Source organism: Balaenoptera borealis (genome assembly GCF_965194805.1).
Source record: "Balaenoptera borealis genome assembly, chromosome: 17".
NCBI classification, from domain to species: domain Eukaryota; kingdom Metazoa; phylum Chordata; class Mammalia; order Artiodactyla; family Balaenopteridae; genus Balaenoptera; species Balaenoptera borealis.
The window spans coordinates 74,052,204-74,076,415 of NC_138876.1; the positions used below are offsets into that span (position 1 = coordinate 74,052,204).

The 24,212-nt window shown below is 40.7% G+C and overlaps 1 protein-coding gene and 1 long non-coding RNA gene across 3 annotated transcripts in view; both read left to right on the top strand.

Moving 5' to 3' along the window:
- The window catches only part of LOC309615304, a 167,997-nt gene that overhangs the window by 73,056 nt on the left and 70,729 nt on the right, over window positions 1-24,212 (top strand). The gene's annotated exons all lie outside the window — the stretch shown is intronic.
- GGH (gamma-glutamyl hydrolase) lies at window positions 21-23,187 on the top strand. Of its 2 annotated transcripts, XM_082364726.1 has the most exons (9): window positions 21-239; window positions 3,189-3,303; window positions 7,029-7,079; window positions 10,653-10,737; window positions 13,775-13,913; window positions 16,103-16,209; window positions 16,293-16,383; window positions 20,353-20,490; window positions 22,336-23,187. In XM_082364726.1, exons 1-9 carry the CDS (start codon window positions 131-133, stop codon window positions 22,455-22,457), a joined length of 957 nt encoding a protein of 318 aa, XP_082220852.1. In that variant the 5' UTR covers window positions 21-130; the 3' UTR covers window positions 22,458-23,187. The 2 variants fall into 2 exon arrangements, with proteins under 2 accessions (XP_082220852.1, XP_082220853.1); XM_082364727.1 differs by lacking the exon at window positions 20,353-20,490.

The window sequence follows — 24,212 nt, forward strand, 5'->3', positions numbered from 1 at the left end:
TTTTCCCATAGGCCCCTGCGGCGGAGCACCGCCCCCGCCCTAAGGCCCGGATCGGCCACGAGTCCGCGGTTGACTCACTTGGCCGCGCGCCGGCAGTGCCTTTGAAAGGCGGCGGGAGGCGGCGAGCGCGATGGCGAGCTTGGGTCTTCTGCTGAGCGTGCTGGGCCTGGTCCTGTGCGGGACGGCGAGCCTTGGGCTGTCCGCTCCTCCCACGCCCACCTCCAAGAAGCCCATCATCGGTGAGGAGGCGCCGGGGGCCGGGACCGCGGTGGGCGCTTCCAGCAGCTGCGCTGCGGCGGCTGCGTCCTGTTCTGGAAAGACCCAAGTTCAGGGTTAGGATGTGTGCCTTCCTTTGTAGCACAGGGGCCAAGCCATCATTTGGATCGTGCTGAAATATAGCTAATTAATGCCTCGTTGATTTCCTCAACTCCAAGGCTCTTAAAACTGGAAGGGAGGAAGGTGCACTGTGAAGAATCCTGCGGATGGTTTTCTTGTTTTGTACTTAGCTAGGAATTTCTACTGATTAAACGGATTCTGTACATACATTATCTTTATTAAAATTTCACTGGCTGAGGGCGCATTTCGAGGAACGATGCATTATAACGTATAAAAATCGAATTGGCTAGATAATCAAGAAATTATGGTATACCTTGGTCTTTGTCATCTCCAGCAGAGGAGGGCAGCAGCGGCTGGTGTGATCCTAATGGCAATTCTATTCGGTGTTAAAGTAAAGCGTGTCATTTTTCGTTTTCGACAAATGTATGTTTTAAAAAGAGAGTAAAATCAATTTGCATTGCCAGAATAGACATTTGAGACTGGGCAGGGGAAAGCAACCCAGGAGAAATCAGCCCGGATTTTAAATTTGCAGAAAGTAGCTTGTGTGTGGACAGTTAAGATGGTCTCATTTTAGCTGTAGTGTTATGCCTTTCATATTGTTTTTTGTTTGTTTCCCCGCCCCCCGAAGATGGGCACTGTATTGTGTAACTAAATAGAAAGTAGATGAGCATTTTTTCATGTATATTGGTAGTGCCCAGTTTTCAAATGTGTTGTATATCAGTATTTGGAAGTCGGAATGCCTTATTTTATAAGCTATTTAAAATAGTGGTTAGAATCTCCCAGGGGAATTAACTCAAAGTATAATCTCATGTAGTGTGCTGGGAATTGTGGGTGCAGAGGGGAGGGAAAAAGGAAAGAAGAGGAGTGATTCTTTTCCCTTTGCTAGAAACAGTGGTTTCTGGGAAACAAGTCCAGGGTCAAATATAGAAAAAGTAAGCTTTTGGTTTACCCTGATCAGTTAAGACAAAATAGTTAACTGAACACCTGTGTGCAAGGCACTGAGTTAGGAGTGAAAAGGATTCCAAGAAAAGAAGCCGCGAAATTCATGAGATGGCCTCAAAGTATAGGTAGAATTTTGGTCCCATTTTGAGGGGCGGGGAATATAGCCGAGCTCTTGTCCCAGGATGGGGAGGGGGCGGGGGGGAAGTTGGTGGAACTTACCTACTCTACCGTACTTTTCTCCTTTCTGGTACCTTGTGTCCACATGTGCCCAGCCCGCCTTTGTGGCACCTCATCCTTGCCTGCCCTGCAACGACTCCATTTTCTATGACGCTCCCTAATTCTTTCCCTGCCAACTTATTATCCTTAATAAGGGCGATCTTACCGCTCCATGAGGAGAAAAGCAGTCTTACTGAACAAAGTTTGGCATGTGGCATATATGTTAACTGAGTGCCTGATGAATGCCAGTTATTGTACGAAGCTGGGGATACAGGTGACTGACTGATAAGGACGGCCCTGCCTGTCAGGTGGCCTACAGAGACATTGAAGGTGTTCCAGATGGTGAAGTAGTGAGCGACACAGGCACAGGTATCCTCTCCGGAGAGATGTGTTTTGATGTGTCCGGGATGTCAGTGCTGTGCTGGGGCTGAGGTCTCAGGGGTAAGAGGCAGCCAGAGCGGTAGGTGGGCCCGAGCATCAGGGTCTGTAGAGTTTGTGAAAGTTTAGGAACCCATGGAAGTGCGCAAGCAAGGAGGTACCCCCTGCTGCTTTGATCTCTCTCTCTCTCTCTCTCTCTCTCTCTCTCTCTCTCTCTCTCTCTGATTTCCTTTCCTGTCACTTTGTCCCCTTGCCAGCACAGGACTCTAGTCACAGGCAAGGCACTCCTTGCAGTGGGACAGGCGCAGAGCTGACTCGGGGTCTTTGCACTTGCTGTTCCCTCACCCTGGAACCTTCTTCCTCCAGATACCCGCATGTGGCTGACCCCCTCACCTCTCTGAAGTCCTGCCGACAGTGTCATGTTCTGCCTTCTGAGAGAGGACTTGCCTGGCCACCGCATTTAAGAGACTTTCTTCTTTCCTATAGATTGGACCCTCCCTTCCTTCTCCAAACACACACCTTCTTCTGCTGCTTTACTTTCCTTCTCGGCTCTTACCACCAGCCATCACACTATTGTTTACCCTTTTGATCTTGTTTACTGTGTTTCCTCTCTTCTCTCCCTTCCGCACACTGGCATTAAAGCCCACAAAGCAGGGATTTTGTTTGTTCAGTTCACTCATGTGTCCCCAGCACCTAGTTCAGTGCCTGGTATATAGTATGATTCAGTAATATATGCCAAAACAGTGAATGGTGATATCATCAGATTTCTTTCCATGTGGAGAACTGGTTGGAGTTGGAAGGCAGCTGTTTAAGAAAGGATGCAGAGAGACCTTTTAAGGGGCTATTGTAATAGTCTGGGGTCGGGGGACGCAAGATATTAGTTGCTTGGATTAAGGTGATGTTGATGATGTTGGAGAGATATGGATAGAAGGTATTTTCACTCCTTTACTTTGTTGTCAAGGAAACGATGTGCCTTAGAGTGTGTGTGTGGGAAGGGAGAGGCCTCCTTCTAGATTGAAGGATCTGTACTCTGAAGTTGACTCTAGCTTTTGTGGAAAAGGCTGGTGCTATTGTACACCTACTTTGGGGGCTTATTTGGCCTCCCTAATGAGGCAAGAGAGAAGGCTACTTAAAACTCGGATCAGCCTCCACTATTCCTTTCCCAAATTCTGTAGATGTGCTTTCAGGAGAAGCTTCATATTTAATTCTGTGAATTAAATGAGTAAAGTAGTGACATTTCTAGGGTGATGTGTTTCAGTTTCTGAGCAGGAAAAAAGGAAATTGCTTGAAACTGAAACTTTTTTTTTGTAATTTAGGAATATTAATGCAAAGGTGCCATAGTGAGAACATGAAAATCCTGGGAAAATACTATATTGCTGCATCCTATGTAAAGTATCTGGAGTCCGCAGGTGCGAGAGTTGTACCCATAAGGTATGATTCGATATTTTTTACACTGAGCAATAAAAACTGCAACTGCTGTTTTATCTCTAAAATTATCTTTTATCTCTAAAAATGAATGCTTTCTCTCCTATGATAACATCATTCAAGTGTGTTAACATCACACCTGATTTTTGTCACACATCTAATGCTTAGGAGTCTCTTATTAAGTCGTTTAAAGTATGAAGCTCTGTGCGTCTTTGATATCGTTAGACATGTGGCATGTGTATTAGACAGAGAATGAAATGAGTTACCTTTACCCCAGAAAAGGTGATCCTCATCAGACATCGTGACAGTAATGGAGTGAAAGCATCTACAGCTTCACCAGCTTCATCCCGTAATATTAGGATAAGGAAACACTTAGGGAATCAAGGAGTGTTCTAGAAGAGGACTTTTAAAACACCTTTGCGCTCTACTCTAGAAGTTTGGAAATGACTAATACAGCAGTGTTGCTTCAGTATAAATTATAGGTATTGCAATTTTAAAGGAGGTACATTATTTCTGTGATATAATGACCTAGCATAATAAAATGATTCACGTCATATTCATGACATGACATGATAATAAATGATGCATGTCATTTTGATTTGGAAAGAGTTGAATTTTTTAACAAAAACCTTGTAAGTATTGATATTATCTCATCATCCAAAATTAGTTATATTTTAGGGTCTTCCAGCACCCTCACCTAATCCATTATAAGTGATTTCACACACAAAACACAACTATTTGCTCTGGGCAACTTGTTTTTGTAAATAATTTCCCATTAAAAAATTGTAACAAAGAAAAGTACTGCTCAAAAAGAACATTAATACTAAAAATGCAAATATTACAATTTTGAGAATGGTACCACCAAATGGTTTTATGTTTAGATTCGTAAAGATTGTCTTTTTGCTTGATCTTTTACATTTAACTGTCTCTACTCCAAGATGAACGTTCGCTCTTGACATTAGTCTTCAATTTTTTAGTAGCAGATCTGATTTTTCAAATGAAATCTTATTTGGAACCCAGATAACAGCAGCATTTTAGAGCTGAGGCAGAGGCTCTGGACAGTCCTTAGGACAATGTTGCAAAGTTTTGATCCTGGAAGCTTTTTCTGCAAGCTCTTCTTTTAGGACATAGTGCTGATAACACAGGTGGGAGATGGGGAGTAAAAAGGCAGGTAGGCCAGTTCAGAGATGTCTGCTAGGCGTGAGCAGGCTAGGTGTGAAGTGAGACGGGCTTGGCTTAGAGCAGTGGTTGTCGGGTCGATGGGTGAATGTTCTTAAAAAAAAATCAGTTAAGACCTGACGAGTAATAGAATGAAAGGGCACAGGGAGGAACAGATGAGAATGACAGAAGTTTTGAAACGGGAAGTTTTGAAACTAGGGAAGTTTTGAAACTGATGATTTGTAGAATACTGGGCCTTAAGACTGAGGTACTGAAAACGTGACTGTCAGCATTCAGGTTAATTTCCAGCTTGGGTTCCCAAAGTTCACTTTAAGGTATATTGCTCAGAATTAGAATCATGTGATCCTATAAAAACAAAGTAATGCATGGCAGCTAAATTCCCAGAGGAACCTGCAGAGGATTGCCTAACGTAGAATGAGACAAGTGATCACACCGATAACGTTGGATTCCTTTCTGAATTTCGGATGCTGGGGACCAACTTCTGCAGTTCAGAGGGGAGAAGGAGGAGGATGGGAGGCCTAGACAGCATCCCAGAGCAGTTGAAGAAGTTTGTCTTTGGTGTCCTTCCTCCTTCTGTCTGCTGCCTTCGCCCTCAGGTGCCCGGTGCACTCAGCTTATAATGATCTCCCGCCGCAGGACTAGTGAGACCCACAGAGCGTCCCGCACCTGAGAGCTGGCATGTGGTTGCCCACAGGCTGCTCTTGGTTTAAGAATGTGTCTCATTCACGCAGTGCTTAAAATATCTTAAAATATGTACACGTCAGAAGACTTCGTAAGAGTGTGAATTTTTGGCTTCCTTTTTGTTTGAAGGCAATTATCTGGAGCTCATTTTAAACGGAGCACGTGCTCTCCATTGGCAACAGTGCCTGTCACTCCTTTTCACGTTGCTGAAGCTGTGTCATTTGCCATCATTACCAGACTTTTCGCTGTTTTCTTTAAAAAGAACTTATTGAGAGGGTCTTTTGTTTCAAGAAGGTCTGATAGCATGGAAGCACCATCTGTGTTCAAAGAATGTGACCTGGTCTGTTTTGCCTGCAAGGCCTCTGAGGCGCTTGAGTTTGTGACACCCGCTGCCCCCAACCAACCAGTTAAGCCCCTTAATAGTGATAAACAGGGCCCGAAAATTCAGTCATGGGCGATGGGGGCGCCGTTGACTTAGAATGACTGAAGTGACTGCAGGCTGCAGGCTAGCTGGCCGGAGCCCCTGCAGCGTAGCTGGGTGATCTGAATCCGTTCTGGCTCCTGGTGGTGGTAGTTGCCCATCTGCTTTAAATATCCACGGGGAAGATTCTGGGTCCCTGCTGGCTCCTTCTTTGTTGGCACAGTCCGGGGAGATTGAACTGGCAGAATACTGGGACTCACGTGTCATCTTCCTGTCACTTCCCGGCTCCCAGCCACCTGCCCATTTATCCTCCATTTGAGATAGCGGTAAGCACCATGCAGTGTCACCCACTGCTTTGTGGCTCTCTGCCAGAGGACGATGATGATGAATTTCTGAACAGCACAGCTCATTTGGGCTTAGAGGAGAGCCTAGAGGAGTTTTCTGGCAAAGCACAGCTACGTTCTGGGCATCATAGGTATCTCCTTAATAATGGGAGAAGTGTCCTAATGGCCCCTAAAACTTTCCTGTGGGGCAGAAATGGACTGTAGTTGACATTTGCCTACTTCTTTTTCGGCAGGTTGAGAAGGCATTATGCCTTTTTATTCTCTTATACAACCAGAAGACTGCTAAACGTAGGACAGTTCTTGCAAGAATTCATAAATAGGATGCTCTTTTCCCTTGTTCTTTCATTCTGTCAAACTTCTGGAAGAGTAACCTGTCTTACTGTGACATAATTCAAGGTTGTAGCCAATTGTCACAGACTAATCCCATGGGTTTTCTCTGGAGAAGGGAATAAAATCATCAATAACGTGGTGATTGTTAGGAAAGCGTTACCAGATGTTTGATGAAGGGAACTTCAGAATAATTACCTGGGCGAATTAGGCCCATCTGTAGGGACGGGCATGTAGTCTGTACCACCTAGATCTGAACTCTTCTGACTTGTGAATACACAGTAGTTCTGAGACCTTTGCAGTTGGTGGTAGGGGTGGGTTGAAGCAGGGACTTGGCATTTATATTTTTTGCCAAAGCTTCCTGTGGTTAAGATAGGTATGCTAATAAATCTCTTAGTCTTTACTTAAAACTACTGAATATCCTTACCTTTTTTTTTTTTTTTTTTTTTTTATCTTGGCTAGCAGAGAAATGACTGGTACCCAAATCTCATGGTCTTTAATGTTTTGCATATTAACATATACCTCACAATATCAAATTACATTAGGCCAGAGGAAAACATGTTTACCTGTCTGATTAGCAAAACAAGGATATAAGTATCTGGCTTTCATGTAGTTTGAAAAAAATGCCTCCAGGAAGGCAGAGAGGTAATATAGTCCAATATTTAAGAATTATTTTTCACCCGGCTTTTAAAAATTAATGTGGTGACTTCATTTAGAGGCTTACTTTTCTTCTTAAGTTTTGGAAATGGATGTTTTGTAATTATTTTTATTGTTTTCAGGCTTGATCTTAAAGATGAAGAGTATGAAAAGCTTTTCAAATCTATTAATGGGTAAGTTGCCAACATTGGTTTAATATAGTGTATGAGGTCTAAGCGATGCAAAAAAGTACATATAAATTTAACACATGTTTCTATGTAGCTATCTTACAGTGGTGTAATATTAGTTTTCTGAGTTGAGAGGTGCAGAAGTCCTGCAGAGAGAAGGCAGGTTAAGAAATAAATGTTACACAGTAGACAACATACAATTTTTTTTTAATGTGCGACATAGTCTTTATTCTTTTAATGCTTGTCTTAAATGTTTTGAAGCCACTTTGGAGGCCGTGGCATACTGCTTGCTTAGGGGATGTATAAGTCTTAAGAATGAGGATATTAATTGGTTATTTTTCAGAAGGTGACTTGAATAGAACTTGGAAAAAAGTTTTATATCCTCTAGCTTCATCGCAAAAGATATGATTGCTTAGCTCGCAGAAAAAAAAACCTCTTAATCATATGAAAAAATGTGCAACATTACTCACAATTAGAGGAAAGCTAATTATAGCAATTAAAAACCATCAAGTTAGCAAAGAGCAGAAAATGTGCTAGTACTCTGTGGTGAGGGTGTGAGGAAACAGTGTTCTTATCCTTTACTTATGGGAGTTGTTGATCCAAATAATCAATAAACAATTAGTAAGGAATAGAAGAGAGTTTTATTTGAGCCAAATGGAGGACTATAGCCCAGGAAGAAAGTGCTCTGGAAAAACATGGTTTTATATCTTGACAGAACAAAGAACGTACATCAAACACAACAGGGGTACATTCCTTCAGGGTTTTGACAGACGGATTAGCACATATACAGCGAGTCAGCATGACCTTGGTGTCTGGGAAGGGAACCTTATCTTTGAAGGACTGCTAGCATGGGCATCATAGGAAGGGGAGACATTTATCCCTGTCTTCAAAGTGGACTTTTTTTGAAACTTCTGGATAATGCATTATTTTCTTAGTGGTTAAAGCAGTCGTACAGCACTTGTTTGATGCACCATAAGATAGGCTGTTCTAGTTAGCGTAAAGTTCAAGCCAAATCATGTGTAAGCCAGGATGATGTCCCCATACCTCAATAGGTGAAAATTTCTTCCATCAGGGTGTAAGTTATAGAGTCTTTTGGGGGCAGTTTTACAGTATCTATTGAAATTAAAAATGCACATACCATATGACCCAGGAAATCCTTCAGAAGGAATTTTATTTTACAAATATAATCACCCCTTTTAACATATACACACTACTATATATAAAATAGATAACCAACAGGGACCTACTATATAGCACAGGGAACATACTCAATATTTTATAATAACCTATAAGGGAAAGTAATCTGAAAAAGAAAATATATACATACGTACATATACATACATATATGTATAAAAAAATGAATCACTTTGCTGTATACCTGAAACTAACACAACATTGTAAATCAACTATACTTCAGTAAAAAAAAAATTAATAAAACAGAAAGAAAAATATAATCCCCCCTTATGTGAAGACTTAGGCCCAAACTTATGCATTGTAGAATTATTTGAAATACTTTGATTTAGAACCCATCCAACAGTCCATCAGTTGGGAATTGGATAAAAAAATAGACTATATGCATATAATAGAATATTATGCACAGGTAAAAAATGAGGCTATCTATAGAGGTTGCCGTGAATCACTATTGTTCTGTGGACCACGTGATAAGAAGCAAGGCACATAGTGGTGTGTATAGTATACTACCATTTACTTTTGTTTTTAAAGTTGGGGTAAGGAGATATGTATAACATATATGAGGTCAACACAACAAATTTTAATGGTGGTTATTTCTTTTTTCTTTTTTTTTTTAGAGAACACCCATCTTTTTTTTTTTTTTTAAATTAATTTATTTATTTATTTATTTTTGTTGCAGTGGGTCTTAGTTGCAGGAGGTGGGCTCCTTAGTTGTGGCGTGTAGGCTCCTTAGTTGTGGCATTTGAACTCTTAGTTACAGAATGCATGTGGGATCTAGTTCCCTGACCAGGGATCAAACACACATTCCCTGCATTGGAAGGCAGATTCTTAACCACTGCGCCACCAGGGAAGTCCCATAATGGTGGTTATTTCTGATCAGGAGTGGGATGGAGGGAGTCTATTTTACTGTAAAGCTTTTATAAAAAGAACTTTTTAAAAATTTTAGAAAACTGTTCATTTATTACTATTTTTTTTTAAAAAGCTATGTTCAAAACAGGCGTTTGCATTCAGCTCAGTTTGGATCAGTAAATATTTACAGTAAGGTTAGTTCAGTTTAGTGAAACATTTACAATGCCTGTTATATGCAGTGTACCTTGGCATGGACAAAGATAAATAAGTCCAGGAGAGAGTATATGGTGGAACCTCAAAAATAAACAGCAGACAATGAGCAGGACTCTAATGCCACTTCAGAAACACCTTTATTGAGCCTTGTATGCAGTTTTTATTTTGGGGGGGGCGGGGCTTGCAGAGGTGAAAAGGCAGAGCCTTGCTTTGAAGGAGTTTGTCAACCGAGACGGACAGTCAAGTTTTACTTTATGAATGGACTTTGAGATTAAACATACCAAGTTTGTTCAGAGGCAGCTTTTTAAATACTCAGTCAATGAAAAGGGAGAACTGCTAATGAGTCTTCATTAAGCCACTTTAAACTGTAGGGTTTTCTGCTTGGTTTTGTGGCAGATGTTCTGCCTTATAGTTTATATTTTTCCTACTAGACCATGATCTCACTAACAGCAAAAATTACCCATCTTTGCCTCTGTGGGCTAGTACCTATTACGGAATGAACACAGTCTCAAAAGTGATATTTCACATATCTCAAATTCATATTTAAGTATTTTCAAAAATTTTAATATATTTAATCCAACCTTTGTAATCTCTTTTGAATATCCTTAGTTACTTTAAGAGCTTTTTAGAGTTAGTTTAAAAAGTTGATATGAAAACATAAATATTTTTCTATCTCTCTCCTTTATGGGTAGAGTAAAATAAAGTCAAATGTTTGTGACTCTCCCCTTTTTTTTCCTAGAATTTTTTTAGAATGGTAATTGTGTTCTTTTTCAAAATTTTCTAACACCATTCTTATTTCTAAAGAGATTTCAGGGTAATAATAATAAATTTAAAATTCCATGGATATTTAATTCTAGCCTACTATATTTTTATGACTAGTTTGTTCTTTATTGTTAAAACAGATTTTTTTTTGTGAGCTAAGCCTGACTCATGATTATGGACCTGTAGTTGATTTTGGCATCTCTGATCATCTTAATTTAAACCTAGCTATACTTGGAATTTTATTTCTACTTGATTTCTAGCTGTGTGTACTCTCCTCCCCTCCCCCCATTTATTTTACTTTAATTTATCCACACTTTATTTCAAAAATAAACTTGTTTATCCAAGAAGTTTGGTAGAATATGCACAAATGCATTGTTAACTGCAATAGTTTACAAATGGGTGGGATTGTAAATATTTTGTATTTTCTTTTTGCCTAATTTTTCTCATTTTCTCTAATGATCTTGCTGCTTACGTAATAAGGAAAAGTTGTTTTAAAATAAAAAGATTATTTATTTTCTAGAAGTGGGGAGGGGTTGAAATGCACCCTGTTTGATGTTGTTTCAGAATCCTTTTCCCTGGAGGAGGTGTTAACCTCATGAAGTCAGGTTACGCCCACGTGGCCAAAATATTTTACAAGTTGGCCATACAGGTAAACCTCAGTTATTTCTTATTATTCCAGGTGAGTTTTTGTAATTTTCCACGAGGATAGTTCTTTTTTTGAGCACGTGGTAATACTTCCTGCACAATTATCCTAGTCTCGTCACACCTTTAACTTTTGCGGTGCCTGTTCTTTTCCAGCCAGTGGCAGCTCTTGCCCATTTTCTCTGCGCTTCATTTAATTCTGGTCTCCAGGGAGCCCTCAGAGCCCTGCTGGCCGGCCCTCTCTGGGCTCATTAACGTGAACCAGGCCCTCGTGGTGGCTGAGTAAGCTGTCTTCATTATGTACTGGGCATTGTTCGTGTGTTGTGTTTTTTGGGTTTTTTTTTTTTAATTATTTTTTTTTGGCTGCGTTGGGTCTTTGTTGTTGTGTGCGGGCTTTCTCTAGTTGCGGTGAGTGGGGCTACCCTTCGTTGCGGTGCGTGGGCTTCTCATTGCGGTGGCTTCTGTTGTTGCGGAGCACAGGCTCTAGGCACGTGGGCTTCAGTAGTTGTGGCATGCGGGCTCAGTAGTTGTGGCTCATAGGCTCTAGAGCACAGGCTCAGTAGTTGTGGCACACGGGCTTAGTCGCTCCGCGGCATGTGGGATCTTCCCGGACCAGGGCTCGAACCCGTGTCCCCTGCATTGGCAGGCGTATTCTTAACCACTGTGCCACCAGGGAAGTCCCTGTTCATGTGTTGTTATTTCTCATCTCCGTGCAGTGACTTGCAGAGCCTCTCGATTCCTTTGTAGTCTCACACTGCTCCTGCCTTTGCACCATAGCTCAGACCCTGGCTATTTCTCCCCTGAACTGTTAACAGCAATTTTCTAATTAATCTTGCTGGTCCTACTGTCTCCCCCAACCTTAAGAATTTCCTTAAGAAACTACTTTTAGCATATGAGATGCTTGTTTGAAAACTTTTAATGGCTTGGCTCGATGACCCGTAGCCTTTTATAGTCTTTGAGTCAAGATATATAGTGTGTCCACAGCTCACCTTTTCCAGACTTTGCTTGTGCAGGTAATTGCAGCCAGGCTGGTATTTCCATATACCAAGAGGACTCTGTGTCCTCCTACTTCAGATCTGCTTAGGCTGTTTCTTTCTACCCCGTCCCTAATTTGTGCCTTAGCCAGCTTTTCAGAGAAGCCCAGAGGCAGAATATCTTGAAGTTAGCTGTTCATGTCTCATCAGATCGCGTGGCTCTGACACCCTTCGAGGCATTCCTCATTTTATATCATATGGTTCCATGTACTTAGGACATGCTCAGTGGATATTTTTTGGAAAAACTAGCGAACAAAATTGAAATTTTATAACATGAGTGATTTAAAATGCATTTGGAAAGCATATATATGAACATTATAAAGCCAGTCTTCCTTTGCATATAAAGACTCATGTAACTGCCTTGTTCAATTTAAAAAAAAAAAAAAAGGGAGCCACCTAACCCATAAGACCCAAAGGCCTATTTTAAAAAAATGTGATTAGGGCTTCCCTGGTGGCGCAGTGGTTAAGAATCCGCCTGCCAGTGCAGGGGACACAGGTTCGAGCCCTGGTCCAGAAAGATCCCTCGTGCCGCGGAGCAACTAAGCCCATGCGCCACAACTACTGAGCCTGCGCTCTAGAGCCCACGAGCCACAACTGCTGAAGCCTGCGTGCCACAACTACTGAAGCCCGCGCACCTAGAGCCCGTGCTCCGCGATGAGAAGCCCACGCACCGCAACGAAGAGTAGCCCCTGCTCGCCATAACTAGAGAAAGCCTGTGCGCAGCAACGAAGACCCAACACAGCCAAAAATAATAAATAAATAAAAATAAATTTTAAAAAAATGTAATTAGCTACCTGAAGGTTTCAAAGCAAAGAAAAAAGCTTAGCAACCTTGAACTTCCATTTAGCTGTAGCCACTGGGGTCCACAGGCCCTGATGAAGAAGCCCTGAGAAGTGACTTCTGTGAGATCTATTCGGTTCCACTCTGTGTCCTTTGCTCTGCTGATAACAACAAACAAAAGACGTGGTCCCAGCAAGGGGGGATTTAACATTTAGTTCAGAAATCAAATTTGGTGCATATGGAAACAGAGAACAGTTCAACCCTTTTTTGTGTTTATTGTAAGTGAATGCAGTAAGACCCTTCAACATAACGTTTACAATTCTAACTTCTAAAAATAAAATTTTTCAGACTTGCCTATAAAAGTATTAAAATCCTATCTTGAGATAGGAAGTATAGGAATTAATGCTGTTCTATATTTTTCTCATTGAAGAACAGAAAAAACTCCCTAACAATTTCCTCATTTAAAATGAGTTACTGTTACATTTTACAGTCTATGCAGGAAAACCACTGCTTTTAGAAAAGTTACAAAACCCATTTTTGTAACTATCAGCACATATGGGTTTAATCTTTGGTTAATCAGAAAGTTCAGTCGCTGGAATCTCCCCCAGTCACACTGGTTGTTGTGACTTCCTCTGAAGAAACCCAGTACATTTGTACTTTTTTAGTTGACAACTTTTACTCTCTGAAATTTTATTTTACTTTTGCTTGCCGACTGTTCCTTTCCTTCCAGATCATGGCTTTCACCTGATTTAAATCTGATTAGCTGAAGGTGGTATAATGCAGCTGTTACTATAAATTCTGAGATAATGGAGGAAAGACTTCCATTCAGAGTATGTTCAAAACTGGACAGTCACTTAAAGCAACAAGATTTGTAGAAAATGTATAAATAGGCATTTATCTAGCATTATCTTTGATATTTACAGTCCCTCAATGTTACATGTGTTGTTTGGTAGTTGACTGGCAAATGTCTGTATCTTTCCCAGCACAACTGAGTTTGGATAGTTTGGTTAATTAAACCTGAACTATTATGTGGGAGCTTGATCTAAAGAGAGATTAAGTGATAGCCTACTGATAGAAAAGAGAGTAAGTGATAGCCTACTACTATTGATCCTGGAAAACTCCTTAGAAATCCATGTATACCTCAGGTGCCAATCTTGTATGACAAACCAAATGTATAATTTTTATTTTGAAAAGTTTGAGTAAGCTTAGTTTTCTCTTTATTCTGCACAGGGTTTTGGTAATGGAGACTATTTTCCCACGTGGGGGACCTGCCTTGGATTTGAAGAGCTTACGTATCTGGTCAGTGGGGAGAGCTTATTAACCCTCACAGATACTGTTGGAATTAAAATGCCCCTGAACTTCACTAGAGGTAAGAATTCTCTTTTGATCCTTAAAAAACTATTAACTGGGCAGGATTAGTAAGTTGCAAATATCAGAGTAAAAAAATGTTCATAACATTTGTTAATTTTTAAATTATTTACACAGGCTGAAGGTGTGAATGATCACTCTTGTACTGAGTTATAAAGATGGCTTAAGGAATTTTGAACGTTGATAACTTTTTGCTTCTAGTGACGTCAGGACAGTGCATGATTAAAAACTCTAAAATCAGACTTGGTTTTGAGTCCTAGCTTTGTCACTTCTGCCTTGGGGAATCATTTAACCTCTCTTAGCTTTAATTTCCTGATTTGTAAAAGCGTTTACCTCTTAGGATTTTTTTGTGAGGATTGAATAAGATAATGTTTTCCAGGTACTGTGATAAGCACTTTGAATATTACCCTAATAAATGTTAGCTATTATTATTATAGTCAGCATTTTCCCCTTGGCTGTGTACTCTGTTTCCATCCCAGCTAGGGTGCACTGCAATTCCATTCGAGTGCTAACCACCCGGAGTTAGCACAGACTCCAGTTAAAGGTTATCTCCGTGACTAGACTGCCCTTGTGTCAGATACCAGCCCCAAGTCACACCCCCAGGCCACCCATACGTCTGATCAGCTGGCCATGAATCTTGGGATTCCCACAATCCCCCTCAGGTTTAATCATTAACTGGAATGACTCTCAGAACTCAGGAAAGTGCTATGTTTGCAATAAAGAGTTTTACTGTAAAGGATACACATGGGACAAGGTCTGTGAGGGAATATAGGACTTCATGCCCTCTCCCTGTTGAGTCAGGACATGTCACCCTCCTGGCACATCAGTATGTTCACCAGCCCTGTAGCTCCGGTGAGCTTTGGTGCTCAGAGTTTTTATCGGGACTTTATTGTGAAGGCATGATGGATTAAATCATTGGCCGTGTTATTGAACTCAATCTCCAGTCCCTGTCTCATCCCTGGAGATCAGGCTAGCTCAAAGTCAGACCTACTCTAGAAGTCCAGTGCACGTCCATTGCACTACATAGCCAGGTAAAGTCAGACCTGCTATAATCACGTGGTTAGTTTTCCTGATAACCAGCCTCATCCTGAAGCTGTCCAGGGGCCACCTTGTGTCACCTCGTTAGCATTACAAAGACACGCCTATCAGTCAGGAAATTCCAAGGGTTTAAAAGCTCCCTGTCAGGAACCCAGGACAAAGACCAGACAAATTCTTTATTTACCAATCCGTGTAAATAGATAATGATTCTTGTAGGTTACTTGATTTCTGAATCAGAATTGAATGCTACCAACCATTCCTGTTCGTTCTCATAAGGATTTTGGATAGAAAGTAGTAGTTGTTATACATTGAATCTATAAAATGCTCTATACTTTTCAAAGCTCTTTCTCATATTATCTCACTTAATTACTGTAAGAATCCTGTGGGACGTGTATGTATTAGGTCAGTCTCTTTTGGTTGTATGTGGTTAAAACCGAGTTTATACAAAAAAAGGAATGAAATCTGCTGAAGTAAGGTATCAGTGGATTTTTATTTTCTGGGGCTCTGGGATTCTAATGGAAGCCATTAGCATCCTGAATGAGGGGTTCATTTAGGGACAGCTGGCATTAGGGCCTTGAACACCATCAGGATTTTCTTATCCCTTTGCTGGTGTATGTCTGTGTCACACTCCAGAGCCTTCATTGTGGTAAATTGCTTCTTTTGATCTATTTAGTGAGTAGAATTATCTTGGCCTGGTTAATGTTTTTTCCTACGTTGTTGGTATTTTTAACCGTTTAAGTCCCAGATACCTTTGAAAATGTGTTAAAAGTTCTGGGTCCTTTCCTGAGAAAACAAATATATACACATGTGGTATATTTTACCTGTTTTTCAGCGCTGTCTAGAGAACTCATTTTAAAATCCTCTGCTTACTCTATGGCTAGCCTGCTCATTATCACGTCTGAAGAATTTTAGTTATTTATGTTACAATTCTAGAAGAAAAGTACTTAAGTATGGAGCATATTTGGAATTGTGTGTTAAACTTATTTTGTGCTTGACTAGAATACTTCTGTGGAAATGGATGTGTTTGCATATCATTTAGTCATCTTGATTATGTCTTAACAATGGCCTCTCTCTGGCTGTAGATCAGTGACTTCAATGGATTTTATTTTTTCTGTGTTTAAATTATTTCTTTTTATGCTTAAATTATTTCAGGTCCGTTGCAGAGCAGAATGTTCCAGAATTTTCCTGCTGACTTGTTGCTGTCGTTAGCAGTAGAACCTCTGACTGCAAATTTCCACAAGTGGAGCCTCTCTGTGAAGGTATCACATTAATAACACAATGAAATTAATGCATTTAGATTTACTACAGAAGTAATTATTTTGTTTTTATTTTTGTACTTTAGAATTTTACAATGAATGAAAAGTTAAAGGCGTTTTTCAATATATTAACTACAAATACAGATGGCTATACTGAGTTTATTTCAACAATGGAAGGTATGTATCACTGCACATGTACACTTTATTTTACTTATTATATTTATTAATTTTGATTTTATAGCTCTCTTATGAATAAAATCATGTTACTTTGGGGACTGAAGTTAGAAGTTAGGGCATTTTTGGAGACAGGAGACCTGTTTTGCCCATGTTCCAAATCACTTGTGGTTTACTTGGGTCACCTTCTATGACAGGGTGATGAAAAAGGGAAGTGAAGAGTAAGGGGAGAGTGGATGAAGAAATAAATGGAGAAAGCGATTTCTATTTCTAGCAATAATGCAGATTAAGTACATGCTCCAGACAACAACAAAAAATGTGATTGACATACAGAAAAACATCTTCCTAAATAAATACATTGATGAAGTGACAGTAAGGGTATTCAGGCCCCAAATTGCAGGAGGTAAGTGGAGTATTTAAAGCAGCCTTATTATTGAGTCAGGAGAGCTTGAGATGAACCTCAGGAGCCCCCTCCCTGGAGAGTACCCCCATGGAGCAGGACCCGAAAGGCTGGACCCTCAGTGAATCCTGCCTGCAGAGCTGCACCGAGAGTTTGCCATCCTGAACCGTAGCGCTAAGGGGGTGGGCTGGTAGATCAATAAACCTCAAGTGTTTTCATGACAGGCTGGTCTAGTGTGGCCTGCGCTATACTGACTGGGAAGTTCGGCACATCTTAAGTCAAGAAGTGTGTTTGAAGTTATCTCGGACTGATAGTGCCTCAACGTGCGTGGCAGAAACAAATATCAGTAGTTCTCTCTGGAGGAACCTGCATTTATCCGGGACTTTTAAGAAGTTTCCATCTGAGGTTTTAAGGAAAGTGATTGGTTCACAGCCAAAAAATCACAAGTGCACAAGGAAGCAAAATACCTTGAATGAGAGCTTGCAGAAGCAGTAGGTGGTCTTTGAGCTGGTGAGACTGATTAGTGCTACTGGCGAGGCCCGAGTACTAGACTGGAATCACCTGGGATGAAGCGGAAGTGGTTCACGTTATTCACAGATTGTGGCCATGTCACTGGCTGTCTTGTTGGGGGAGGTCAGATGTCTGAAGGTTCAGAAACGACCTCCCCGGAATTCTGGGGAAGGCTGATGGATCCAGTCTGAAGTGAAGCACTCTGAACTTATCTCTCTAACCCTGTTTGCCCTCCTGTATTTCTTACTTTAGTTGACAGCGTTGCCATTGACCACATCATCCAGGGTTGGCTGTCCTTGACTTCCTGCCCTCATCCTCCACATCTAAAAAGTCCACGCCACTTTCTACTTCCCAAGTCCTTCTTGGGAATTCTTCTTCCCGAATCTCTCTATTCCTCCTGTCCGACTTCAGCATTAACCACCTGCCACCTGTGTTGCCGCAGGAGCTCCTAACTGTTCCACAAACCTGCCTTCCAGCTGGTGACCAGCAATCCCCCGAGATTCCAGTCTGACCTCATTGCCTGGGAAGAAGGCTCCTCAGTGGCTCATTAGCACTTGGAGGATGGAGTCTGGATTTCCCAGTCGTTTACTCAGGGTCTCCCCGCCTTCATCGCCGGCCTGGATTCCGTGTACCCTGTTCAGTACACACAGCCCTCCACAGAGCAGCACTTCTTGCCCCTGTGCTTTTTCTTATGTTCTTTCCTCTCCTCTGAAAAGCTTTCCTTCCTCCCCATTCCCTTCTGCTGATGACCTCTTAGCTAGCTTTAAGAACTCAGGTTAGTGGTCAGCTCCTGGAGGCCATCCCTGCCCGTTATCCTTTCTCTCCACATCCTCAGTGCTCCTGCTTTATACTTGCTCTGCACTTCCTAGGAATGTCTCTTTGCACTTATTTCCTCATGTTCTATCTTTCCTCCTAGGCTAAGAGCTCATTGAGAGCTGGGACCGTGTCATTCTTTGTGTTTCCAGGACTTTATGGAAATCTCAATAGATGTTGAATAGATGAGTAATTATTTAAATGAAAGAGTATTGGCTTGGAAATTAGGGAATAGGACTTCCTGTTGGTTCTGTTCCTGGCTATGTCATCATACCAGGCTCATTTGAAATTTTTATCTTCTGAAAATTTCCTGACACCTACTAGATAGAAACACTTGAGATGCTCTTATTTGCGCATTTCCTTCCTGTTCTTGATATTTTGTTCTAAATTAGTGAGCCAGGGCACATGATTCCTAGAGTTGTCAGGAACCTGCATTGATCTTTTAGTGACGCAGTTTACAAAAAAAGAGTAAATCTCAACTTGTTTCTGAATGTCAGTGTGTATCTCTGTCCTATCCATTCACCTATGTATCTATCTGAAAAACCTTTATTACAATTTATCACTTAGGGTATTTCCTTTTTTAAATAAATTTAATTAATTAATTAATTTATTTATTTATTTATGGCTGTGTTGGGTCTTTGTTGCTGCATGCAGGCTTTCTCTAGTTGCGGCGAGCGGGGGCTACTCTTGGTTGCGGTGCGCGAGCTTCTCATTGCGGTGGCTTCCCTTGTTGCGGAGCACGAGCTCTAGGCATGCGGGCTTCAGTAGTTGCAGTGAGTGGGCTCAGTAGTTGTGCCTCTTGGGCTCTAGAGTGCAGGCTCAGTAGTTGTGGCGCACAGGCTTAGTTGCTCCGCGGCATGTGGGATATTCCCGGACCAGGGCTTGAACCCGTGTCCCCTGCACTGGCAGGCGGATTCTTAACCACTGCGCCACCACTTAGGGTATTTCTTATTCTAAATAATACTTTTCATATCTCAAAGAAATATATTAGAAGATCTGCCTTTCAGTTACCTGTGTGTAACAGTTAATTTCCTGGTCATCCAGCCCATGGGTCTCCTGCTGGTGGCATCACATGTGGTTCCAGACGAGAGGAAGAGAGTTTGTCACAAAGAAGGGGGGGGGGCACAGTGGGGAGGGATGGAGTAGAGTGACTGGAGCTGCTTGCTGGTAGGTTCTTTCCTCTTGTGAATCTAGACTGAAGAAGGCTAGGATAAAATAGGTTTCCTTCTTCTGACATGATCTCTCTTAGGAGAGTCTCATGGGATACGAGGACAATGCCCTTTTCCCTAGATATCTCTACTTTTGGATAATTCATTTCTCTAAGTATTTTCCCATGGTAGTCAGGGTTATAATTTCAAAGCAAAAATAATAGAGGGAGAATTTTTTTTTCAATTAAAATGAGGAAAGGCATATGTGAAGAGAAAAAGAGATGAGTATAGATATTTCTCAGAAGGTAAATATTACACATATTTTTTTTAAATTATGGAATTTTAAAACCATATTTAGAAGTAGAGTAATATAATGATCCCCTGGGCACCTTTCTCTAAGCTTCAACAACTATCACATTTATGTGGCCATTCTTGCTTCGTATCTATTTTCTCCTCATACCAGCTTAGTTTTTAGAGTAAATCCTAGGGATCGTATCATTTTTGTATATAAAGATATTTAAGAATTCTAAAAATAAATGAAGTACATTACCAAAAATCTTTCACACCAAATTTAAACTTTTTAAAACTATTTAAAAATTGGCACCATGAAACCATGAACCTTTCCATAGACTGAGAGAGAGACACAGTTTAGCCTGAGACTTACGTAAAAGGACACTAAAGATGCTGGCATAGTTCATGCTCATGTGAATGTCATTATAGGAGGGGATGAAAACGCGGTATGAAGTGGGGGGAAGAGAGTTGTAGAAGAAACGTGTGACTAATCAGATGTGCACTTGACTGTTGAGCTGGGATATATTCAAAGGCTCAGTTATTTCACTCTACTCTGATCACCTAGTAAAGCGAATCATATTTCAAATTATAAAAGGTTGTAAGTCAGTGAAATATTGTATTGTGAACTTTCACATTGACTGTGAACTGAAATTGTTTGTGTCTGAGAGAATGTGCACAATTTAATTTTGTCTGACATTGGGTGTTATAAAAATAATGTTTTACACAGGATGTAAAACATAATTTAATTGTAAGTAACATCCTAGACCATTGTTACTACTTAATACTCACCAGTCTGTGTTCTTTGTGCAGGATACCAGTATCCAGTATATGGTGTCCAGTGGCATCCAGAGAAAGCTCCTTATGAGTGGGGAAAATTAAAAGGCATTTCCCATGCGCCTAATGCTGTGAGGGCTGCATTTTATTTAGCAGAGTTCTTTGTGGCTGAAGGTAATATGGGTCAGGGGTTATAATTTTATCACCCTAGTGTGGTTTTGAAGGAAATTGCCCTCATCTGAACTTCTGTGTACTTTTACTCCATAAATGTTCTGTAGGTTTAACTTTAAAAAAAATTAATTCATGTGAAAGCCCTGAAATTGAGATATTAGTCATTCAAATCAAATCAGGACAGTTATTTCAGTTAACAGTATTGTATACTCTAAAGTGGGCTGATTTCTTGAACAACAGCATAAAGATTGTTTTGTTTTGTTTTCTTGAGTACTTTTTTTTTTAGATTCCCCTCCAATTACTCTTCTTAGGGGTAATGATTTAATTATGACATTCTCTGAGAATTAGATCTTACTTTTCCAAGACAGTTATGTAAATTGAATCTATACTCATCGGTCTGTGGTTTTAAGGCTGCCTGTCTGTAAGTATTGGCACATTGGAGAAAGTTAATACGCTTTGCCTGCTTTTTCATGATGAAAACACAGGCATAGTCATGCTATGTTATGTTTGTGGGTAAATTGAGAATTTGGTTATAGATGCTTGAGTTTTAGTGGAGTGATACGGGTGTAAGACAGAGCTACGAACACAACTTGCAAGGGATAGGGCGTCACTCCGGCAAGTCGCGGCCCCGGGAAGATTTCCGTGAGCTTTGTTTGCATCCTCGCTTCACGCTTGCCCTGAGGTTTTATCACCCCTCCGTCCACACTCGCAGGTAAAGTGCTTCCTCCTGAGTTCACTGTGGTTGAGAATTGTGCTCAGTTGAGTGGGTCGTTTCATTACAAAAACCCCAAGTTAAAAAAAAAGTTCTCGCATGTGTAGTATTAGTCCCAAGAAACATTCTCATGCCGTGTGTGTAGGAGTGAATGAGAACAGCAGAGAGCAGAGCAAGGCTTTCTGCAGCAGTGTCACAGGCACGGCTACATGGCCTTCATTTTCCAATCTCCCTCTTTCTGAAAATGCTATGGAAGCCTGTATTTACTTTATTTTGACTTTAGGGTAAAGTCTGAGCCCTCACCCCCTCACACCTAAAGTTTAGCCATGCGACTTCTTTGTGCCTCCTTGCTTTTCAAATTTCTGCCTTACCTGGGGGAGATGCCTCCCTTCTCCACTGCCTCAGCTTTGCCAGTTTCTCCATCCTCTTGAAGCGTCTTCCTGATTAGTCTATAAAAACTTCTGTGTGGTTACTAGACAAGACTTCTTTTTTTTTTATTTTTAAATTTTATTTATTTATTTATTTATTTATTTATGGCTGTGTTGGGTCTTCGTTTCTGTGCGAGGGCTTTCTCCAGTTGCGGCAAGCGGGGGCCACTCTTCATCGCGGTGCGCGGGCCTCTCACTGTCGCGGCCTCTCCTGTTGCAGAGCACAGGCTCCAGACGCGCAGGCTCAGTAGTTGTGGCTCACGGGCCCAGTCGCTCCGCGGCATGTGGGATCTTCCCAGACCAGGGCTCGAACCCGTGTCCCCTGCATTGGCAGGCAGATTCTCAACCACTGCGCCACCAGGGAAGCCCTAGACAAGACTTCTTGAGTGTTTGGACCTTGCCTTGTGGATGTTGCCATCCCCAGGCCGTGCATCAAGCCATGCACGCAGTAGGTGTGTAGTAGGCGTTTGAATGAAGGGGGAGTGAGCACCACGTGGGGTCTGGTGCAGGGTAGGCACGGCTGCTGTCGGGAAGGCTCTACTCCAAGTCAGGTGCTGCTTTATTTGGGGAAAATTTGGTAAGACGTTTCTCCTTTTTGCTGGCATTGTCCCACTTAATAATGCTGATTATAGGAAGAAATATTTTAAAGTAGGCTTTTGAAAATTGTATCCTATCTTTTTAAAAAGTAACGCTTTCTTTTTCTTGCAGCTAGGAAAAACAATCACCATTTTGAATCCGATGTTGAAGAGGGCAAAGCACTAATTTATCAGTACCGTCCAGTTTATACTGGGAACATTTCTTCGTTTCAGCAAAGTTATATATTTGATTGAAAGCCTTCAATGTGTTAACAGAGAAATTTTGATTAACTCCATGATTAAACTGTTGTAATAACTTGCTACTCATGACGATAATAGAAGGCCACAGAGATTCCTTTTCTATGATGTTACTGGCTCTGATTCTTCATTCAGTATATTTGACTATTTATATCACATTTGATAATCAGTCAGTGAGACAGATACATAATCTGAGTGTTTTTCATGGAAAAGCTTTCTTTTATCTGAAGATTAGAAAAAAATAAATTTATTGAAAATACAGATATTTTATTTTTTCTAACTGATTGATTCTGGAAATACATACCACTCCCTACCCATCCACCTACCTCATCCTTGCTGAAAACTCTTTATTTTTTTATTAATTTTTATTGAGTTATAATTAACATACAACATTATATGAGGTGTGCAACATAGTGATTTGATATTTGTATACATTATAAAATGATCATCACAATAAGTCCAGTTAATGTCACCATAGGAGATCGTTACAGTATCATTGACTGTATTTTCTCTGTGTATATTACATCTTCAGGACTTAACTTATTTTGTAACTGGAAGTTTATATCTCTTAATCCCCTTTACCTACTCTGCCCTACCCCCTACCTTTCTCCCCTCTGGCGACCACCTGTTCGTTCTCTGTATCTATGACTGTTTCTGTTTAGATGTGTTTGTTCATTTGTTTTATTTTTTAGATCCCACATATAACTAAAATCATTCAGTATTTCTCTTTCTCTGTCTGACTTATTTCACTTAGAATAATACCCTCCAGATCCATCTGTGTTGCCACAAATGTCAAGATTTCATTCTTTTTTATAGCTGAATAATATTCCAGTGTGTGTGTGTATACATAATGGAATGTATATATATGTATACATATATATGGAATATATATATACATACATATGTGTATGTATACATATGTATATATGTTTGTATATATGTATATTTATTGGGTTGGCCAAAAAGTGCCTTCAGTTTTTAAGTAAAAATAAAAGACACATTTTTCATTTTCACCAAGAACTTTATTGAACAACATATTCACCCTTTTATTCCACTACCTTCTGCCATGTTTCAGGCAACTTCATAATTCCATCTTCCCAGAACATTTTATCTTTTTGAGCAAAGAACTGTTTCAGGTACCTTTTACAGTCTTTGGGGGAATTGACATTTTTTCCATTAAGAGAATTTTGTGAAGACCTAAATAAATGGGAATCCGAAGGTGCAATGCCCGGTGAATACGGCAGATGAATCAGAACTTCCCAGCCAAGCTGTAACCGTTTTTGCCTGTTCCTCAAAGAAACATGTGGTCTTGCAGTAGCCTGATGGAAGATTACACGTACTAATTCCGGGCGCTTTTCGTTGAGTGCTGCTTTCAGTTGGTCTAATTGGGAGCAGTATTTGTTGGAGTTAATCGTTTGGTTTTCCAGAAGGAGCTCATAATAGAGGACTCCCTTCCATTCCCACCATATATGCAACATCACCTTCTTTGGATGGAGACCGGCATTTGGTGTGGTTGGTGGTGGTGCATTTCGCTTGCCCCATGATCTCGTCCGTTCCTCATTGTTGTACAGTATCCACTTTTCATCGCTGGTCACAATTTGTTTTAAAAATGGAACATTTTTGTTAACGTTTCAGTAGAGAATCACATGGGGAAATACGGTCAAGAAGGTTTTTTTCCGTTTAACTTAAGTGGAACCCAGACATCAAAACAATTAACATAACCAAGCTGGTGCAAATGATTTTCAGCGCTTG